This window comes from Primulina huaijiensis, chromosome 14, assembly GCF_012295235.1.
Source record: "Primulina huaijiensis isolate GDHJ02 chromosome 14, ASM1229523v2, whole genome shotgun sequence".
Lineage (NCBI taxonomy): Eukaryota > Viridiplantae > Streptophyta > Magnoliopsida > Lamiales > Gesneriaceae > Primulina > Primulina huaijiensis.
The window spans coordinates 5635193-5642944 of NC_133319.1; the positions used below are offsets into that span (position 1 = coordinate 5635193).

The 7752-nt window shown below is 35.5% G+C and overlaps 2 protein-coding genes across 5 annotated transcripts; both read right to left on the reverse strand.

The window, feature by feature from the left end:
* Nucleotides 1-1573: 1573 nt before the first annotated feature.
* On the reverse strand, nt 1574-5367 carry LOC140957070 (E3 ubiquitin-protein ligase RHF2A-like). 4 transcript variants are annotated; one of them, XM_073414144.1, is made up of 9 exons: nt 4956-5367; nt 4333-4464; nt 4197-4243; nt 3497-3559; nt 3306-3417; nt 2831-3195; nt 2629-2736; nt 2051-2408; nt 1574-1813 (listed from the first exon to the last, which is right to left on the reverse strand). In XM_073414144.1, exons 2-8 carry the CDS (start codon nt 4462-4464, stop codon nt 2096-2098), a joined length of 1140 nt encoding a protein of 379 aa, XP_073270245.1. In that variant the 5' UTR covers nt 4956-5367; the 3' UTR covers nt 1574-1813; nt 2051-2095. The 4 variants fall into 4 exon arrangements, with proteins under 4 accessions (XP_073270245.1, XP_073270246.1, XP_073270247.1 ...); XM_073414145.1 differs by lacking the exon at nt 1574-1813 and having other exon boundaries at nt 2063-2408; nt 3315-3417; XM_073414146.1 differs by lacking the exons at nt 1574-1813; nt 2629-2736 and having other exon boundaries at nt 2063-2408.
* A 130-nt stretch (nt 5368-5497) lies between these two features.
* Nucleotides 5498-6715, reverse strand: LOC140957071 (strigolactones hydrolase CXE15-like). The gene is made up of 2 exons (XM_073414148.1): nt 5968-6715; nt 5498-5870 (listed from the first exon to the last, which is right to left on the reverse strand). Exons 1-2 carry the CDS (start codon nt 6672-6674, stop codon nt 5564-5566), a joined length of 1014 nt encoding a protein of 337 aa, XP_073270249.1. The 5' UTR covers nt 6675-6715; the 3' UTR covers nt 5498-5563.
* Between the last annotated feature and the right edge of the window lie 1037 nt (nt 6716-7752).

Here is a 7752-nt window from a genome sequence, read left to right on the forward strand (position 1 = left end):
AATATGTGTGCTGCTAGTACCCAAAATATACATAGATTTAAGTTCAATTCTTTAGCTTCCCAAAGAAACACATGATCAAATTCAAATTGGAACAAAGAGCGGACAACTTCATCCGCATAGATAAGTGGAATATATGAGAGATCTGCATGAGTTTGAGTTTGACTGAGAGATAGATGAGGAGCAAGTGTATTAGATTCCCTATGTTTTTCCAAATATTCGGCTTGAACTTGTTGAATGATGGTTTCAACATCAATTTGAGCCATTGAGCTACCGGCTGGGTTCTGCTTAGTCATCTCAGTATCAGCATGAGTAGAGGCTGAAATTTTCTTTGTTGCAGCTTTATCTTCCTGGACAACAACTTGATTATTTTAGTAGTGTCCCGAATTTCCTCATAAGCAACTGGAACTGTCTCACGGTTGGCTTTTTAGCGGTCTAACTTTCTTCTAAGTCAAAGACTAAATCATCATTTTTAACCGTCGAAAGCTGAAAATCCCGCCTCTTGACTTTCACCATAATGGATAGTGATAATGCATCCATTTCTAGCTGGTTTATCACAGCTGCATCATTTTGTGTTGTAGGGAAGTTGAAGACAAAATTTTCCCTCCTCTGTTGAATCAATTATCGTAAGATACTTTCCTTGATTTTCAGTTCAATAAAATACCGTCGCTGAAAAGCGCCATAGATCACATTTGTTTCCGCCCACTTGAGCATCTTCAGCTCAAGAACGGACACTTATTTCAGACAAATGATGGAGTGGACTGCTAAGGACAAAAATAAAACAAATCTGGACAACATTATTGGACAAGAACATGTTTAGTAAGATCAAAATGTGATCTACATGCAACCGTAAAAGAAATCATGGAAAAGTTAGTCAAGTTGTGTGAATGAAATGATTAAACGAAAGAAAATAAACTTACTATTACTATGAAAACCTTCGAGAATATCAAAATGAAGACCGGTTAATCCTTTAACGAGTTGGATGAACATACTCGTAGAGATTTGACAGCAAACAGACCACTTGACAAAAGCTAAAGATTTCGTCTGTAATTATTTGGAATTGTTGGTCCTATTTTAATTTACTGCGTTATTAAATTACCTTGCATTAACTTAGATATTTTATATTTTTATAAACTGGATAGACAAACTAAAAATTTCATAATACATAATTCTACGTCCATTGTTGAAGAATTCTTTCAAAATTAATTTATGCCAAAATATTTACAACGTAACAACGCGTAAGATAATATTTCAAACTGATTTTACCTAAATCATAAAAAAAAAATATTGGGTTATTGAATAAAAAAATAAATAAAATATGCTATTGAATTTAATTTTAATGTGTTATCTTTACGATTTTATTGATAAAAATGTGTTATCTTTACGATTTTATTCATTTCATCAATGTGAGATAGACCCAAAACCGAAAAATTATTTAATTCCAATTTTTAGGAGTGGGAACCACGATCAAGTCGACCCGGAAAAAGAATAGAAATTTAAATGACCAATCAACATGGTCGAACCGGTGATTATAAGATAAATTTTAGATTTTATGTATAATTCCTTTTTTTAAAAGAAAAAAAAATCTACAGAAGTAGAGACAATCACCAGTACATGAACATGAAAGAGCAGTAAAATCTATAAATATATGGTGTAAACATATGATCAAAAATAACTGAACAAAATATGCAACAATATTTTGTACGCTGGTTCCAACTTCCAACGTCCAAGAAGTAACACTTCATTTTATTGCTCCAAATTGCATGACTTCTAGTATCATGGCGATAGCGATGACGAAGTAGACAACAGAGTTCACCTGATGAGCCCGTTAAATACCACAAGATCAAACAACACCAGAAAAAAAACAACAACATTCGGTAAAAACTAGAATCATATGACTTCCACATAAAGGTTAAGAAAATTCGAAATAACAATAAGCATCACAAGCTTATATTATGCCACAACTCACAGCACTTGATGGGATGAAGCCACATTTACATGGTCGTCGTCATGCGTGTTTACAAATCCAAAGAACCTATCTGATGAAGCTTACCAGCAAAAGGAGTACAGTGAATTTGAGCGATATTGGAATCATAATTTAGCTTGAAGCAGAACTAGCAGCACAAGGAGCTTGAGTGCTGTTATCATTAACAGAAAGGCCAACATTTGTCTCTATAATCAGCTGTTCAGTAGGATTTGCACTCGAGCTATCCACTGTACCACCTGATTTACTAGCTATGTTGGTTCTATCTTCTTCTCGTATTTCAAGATGATCCATGAGTCGAGATGCAGGAGCAATACTGTGGTCAACCTCCCTAAGAACTTCAGTGCTGGAACAAGAGGCTGAAATATTGCGAGTGAACAATTTCTCCTTCCATCCTCGTGTGCTCCTAGTTAAAGATTCTTTGTACCTAGAAACGGAATAAAGCCATTCCAAGTAAAGGTCCATAATAAAGTCGGATATAGATTGAACCCATGTGTAATGTTCACTCCACTGCCTTCTTGTTGCTTTTATTTTAATATTTTTTTACTTTAAGCTAAGCTGGAGTACAAAAGGGAACATAGAAGAATTTTTATATTTAGAACTCAAGGGGGTATAAAATCAAGAACAATGTCTAATTCTTCACATACTTCATTGACCATGCACTAACACGAGATTTCAGAGACTCCGAGAATGACTGGAAATCTGATGATCCAACTCTCTCTTGGCCACTCGGGGAAGTCTGGGTAGGAGATCTCCTGTAAGACAAAATAACCTTATAGTGAACCACCAAAAGTATGATCCCTTTAAAGGTTTAATGACTCAATTAAATGAAGGAAAATAACAATATACCAATTGGTAGAGGATACTCCATGTTGATTTGCAGCAGCAATTGATCCTCGGGTAGATGATGGACCTGTAATAAGCTGCGTAGAATATTCTCCAATAGTAAGTAATGAAGAATTTGAGGCAACTATCCTTACTACAGGGGGTGTACTAGAACCATCTCTCTCATTGACAGAAGAAGCAACCATCGTGGCAGAAGGTCCATTAGGATGAGTGGAAAACAACAAAAAATGTGGATGGCCTTGAGCAGATGACCTACTCCTCCGACCTTCAATCCTAGCAAGCTGACGAGCCCTTCCCATGGCAGCAGAACCGGCTAAGTGTTGAATAATCCGCTCTTCAAGTTCAGAATCACTCGCACTTATTGGCAACTGCACCAGATGTTCAAGAAAATGTTACGTTAACACGGCTGAATCTAATTTTGAACTGAAGGCACTAATTAGAATGGTTAAAATACGAGTAGATTGGAAAGTGCATGGACATGTTGCACCTCAAAGTCTGTCAGGGTTGGATGATGAAATATAGAGGTGGTATTTCTAGGTCGGTTTGTTCGCAATTTCCTCTCATGCTCCACAGCATCAAGCAATTCCTGGCTGCAAAACAAGCATACAAGACCATTTTACAAATAAAATTTCTGGAATGATACAGAATTTCAAAGGGAAATTCATGTACCTGCTGGGATCATTCAAGCTTATAGGTTGCAAGCACATTGGGCATTGGGAGCTTCTCTGGCACCTACAGATATATTTATATACAAATGATAGACATTGTCCAACATCCATCATGTGGTACAGCTTGATTGAGAGATGTCCCAAAATAATTCAAATGGTAGTGGACCAAGCAAACATTAAGATTGCATTTGGATTGATGCTTAATCCATTGGTTTGTTTGGGCTAATCCACTAGGTGATGAATTTCAAATTCCAAATAATTATTTTTTCAGCCATTACGGTGAATTTCAAATACATCTCATGGAGTTATTTTAAATCATCTCCTCGAATACTTCTTCAAATCTAAACACTTCAATCCAAAACAACCTAAATGATTCTTGATATGGGACATGGGGAAGTTTATTTTAGCAAACAAAGAGGTAAATACTACACAAAGTCCTGTGTGTGTAGCGGAAGGCACAACATAACTAGATTATCATTCTATTCTAATTTCTTCCAGGCACTATGCAACGATGGAAACTTGACAATGTCACCAAATTCAATTGGTTGCATATAGCAAGGCCATACATGAATGTAATATCAACGTGGGAGTAGAATTTAGTAGAAAATGGAAATATTGCATATAGCTTTTCGTGGGTGTGAAAAAATCAAATATAATGTCAGGGAAAAGTTGTATGAATCGCAACAAGTTGATTTTTGTACCATTCAAGAATGCACTGAAGATGAAACTCATGCTTACAACTTGTCATCTGCGAAAAAAAAATAAAATAAAAATAATTATTTCACAACAGGCCAATACCAATCAACAACGCCTGGAGTTTATAAGCCTTGTACATACTGTCGAAGGATCAGTATCACAAAAATCGTCGAGGCATATGCTGCAAGAATCATCAAATGCTTCTTGAATCCCACCATCCACAAAAGCTGCAGCTGATGTCAACTGATTCTCTGAGTTATTTGCCTCTTCCATCTGCCAGAGATATGAAAATCTTTATCGCAATATACAGAGTTCAAGCACGACTATCAACTGAGTAGCAACATGCACAATATTATCCTTGCATAGTTTACCAAATTGATATTAAAGATAGAAATAATGCGTAAGAGTGCGCAAACTCTTTTTAAATAGAAAGAGAATAAAATTCAACAACACAAATTTTACTTATCTTTCAATGACCTTACATTAAACTTTTTACTTCATTTTCCTTCTCCCATTCATAAATTTTTAACCAGAATCTGTTAATAAATTCAAGACATGCCTCTAGTCTTCCAAACAAAAAATATATTTATAAAATCTCAACAAAATGAAGCCTCATTTGCATGAGTCATAATTAAAATCACGGAAAAGATTGGATTGTATATACAGCACACACAAGCGAGAATATTGATTACCTAAACCAAACACATAAAATTTAGTCTACAGCCCATTAAAATTCGTAATCGGAAAACATAAACAAAAATTACCTCGAAAAGACTCTTCAATTCAAATACAATCGAGAAAGATGATAAATCCACCACCAGATCAGAGTAATTAAAGAACTGGTTCGATTACACGCAGAGTCAAAAGATAGGAGAAAAAGCAGGAGACAAGATTACATTTTGATGCGAGAATTTGGGTTAAGAGCCGGAAATAGCACAGTGGACTTCGCTTTTTTGTTGGTTTATGGAGAAATTTTTCTCTCCTGTTCCTCTTTTTCTCGTCTTTTTTGGTTCCCTTTTCTTCTTTTACCTTTTTTTTTATGAAGGAAAGAAACTACACATGCTAGATAAATTTTGTTGTTGCGTATTCCACTTTAGATCTTGATGGGCTTGGTAGGTTTCTCCCCACTTATGTATTAAAAATAATAATCATATTAATAATAACCACAATCCCAATTCATAGTTTCATTTTTTTAAAAAGAAAATGTTGATAAATCTCATGTTGTTTTTAATCCAAAGCAATGGCTCGCATGTCTTGTGAACTTGTATGAAAAAAGTGAGATGCATGTTGAAAAAACTCCAAGAGCAAGAGCAACATTTACTTTATTTCACTTAAAGTACGTTCACCAAAAGTAATGAAAATAGGAACGTATTTAGGCAGAATATTCGAGTATGAATTTGTTGATTCGCAGCATTAATTGTTTGGAAGGTTGAGAATCTGGATCAAGAGTGAAGAAGCCATGCTGCTGCCCTTCAAACTCCTCATATTCAATCCTTTTCCCCCATGTTTTCAGTTTATCTGCATATTCTTGAGCTCTGTCTTTGAGTAGGTCGGATCCACCAACCACAACCAGAATCGGGTCAAGCTCCATTTCTTCAAGATTCGGGCTAACGGGTCCAAATGGGTTCACAAGTGGATGATCCGTAGTCTCTCCTACTGGTATTGACAGCCTCCAAAACCTTATATAATATAGTATGCAATCATAGGCATAAAATATATCTTTTTAGAAATAATATGTATTTTTTAAAATGAAACTTGGAAATTATTTGAAGAAACCTGTCAATAAGCTCTAAATTCAAGGTCGCTTCCTTTGGGCCCTCAGCTTCAAACATTGTCCTCACAGTTCCACCAAAGAACGGAGCCAAATACACGTAACCCCTCACTCGTACCGGAGCCAACTCAGCCGATCCCGCTCGAAGCTGAACCGCCAGGTTATGGGCTATGTTCCCGCCAGCGGAGTCACCCGAAATGAATACGCGGCTGAAGTCAGCCACGTCAGTCAACCATTTATCCGGCTCCTCGGCCGTGGCCTGTCCTTGAAGCCACTTAACGGCTGCGTAGCCGTCCTCAATGGCTGCCGGAAGCCGATTCTCTGGAGCCAGCCGATAGTCGGGGGAGATGACCACGGCTTGGAGTTCCGAGGCGAGCTTGAAACAGTAGTTTTGGCAGTTGGGCCACGTCCTGGAGCCGATGCAGAAGCCACCGCCGTGAATGTAGTAGAAGATCGGGAGCTTAGTGCAGAGTGGCGAAGCCGGCTTGTAAAGCCGGAGCTGAAGGCTGTGGGTGGAGTCGAAGGGAACATCTTTCCACATTACAGACCCGTCATCGTTTACAGGTATTTCAAAGCTCGGCTTGTTTGAGCGCCAAATAGAGCCGTCGCGGTACACTCGGAGAACTCCGCGGCAGTCGTCCACCTCATGCGGCGGTGTAGGAGTGGTGGAGTCGGCGTCGTTGGCGCTCTCCTTGACAATTGTGTGATCCATTAATGTTCTGTGTATTAGTGCATGTATGTGTCATCTCTTGAAAGAAAGAAATTATATATATATATATATATACACACACACAACATATATATATATATATATACACACACAACATATATATATATATATAGACACACACAACATATATATGTAATAAACAAATATTAGATTATATAATACAATTGAAAAAGAATTAGAGGAAAAATATTATTTATGGTTTTGGATGTATATTGGGACGGCAAGCCGCTTGTCTTCCTTTTTGGTTTTATGGAAAGATAGTTTGAGAAATTAAAATACAAATGTTTATTTATCACACAAAATCTACCAATCAATTTACAAAAATCAAACGAGGAGCAATTCAACGTAAGATCCACTTATCAATTTTTGCTATATAAATTTTACATTTAAGTCATTCACAAAAAAAATATATTATTTTTTATTATAAATATGAATATGATTGACTATCTTATGAGTAAAGATGTACAAGAACGTCTCAAAAAAAAAAACAACTCTTTTAAAAAACTAAACCTTAGAATATATATTTTTTGATACAACCAACACATAAACAAGTTTTAACATTTGATAAGTAAATATTTTTCCCATGTACATATATTTTAATTTGTATGACGTCATATGATAAAATGTTTACCTAATATTATGATTTAGGTTGGTGACGGACAAAATATATAATGTCGAGCTTGTTTGTCATGTAGCGAAGAGCAACTTATTACTGATATTCAATTAAAGAGAAACTTCACATAGTTGAATTCAACACCAACTCCATCATAAGTGTGAGTTACGTTGGTGTTTGCGTTTTGTACAAAATAATATATTTTTATAACCAATAATTCAAATTTAATATGGACTATATATATATCATATCATATCATATCATATCATATCATATCATGTGTTCAAGTCGTTCATGTAAATGATTACAATAATTCAAATTTAATATGGGCTACATATTGTATTATTATTATTATTATTATTATAGTCATTGATATATATATATATATATATATATAATAACTTTTGGAGTTAAATCAAAATAACTTTTTCAGTTAAATCAATTAAT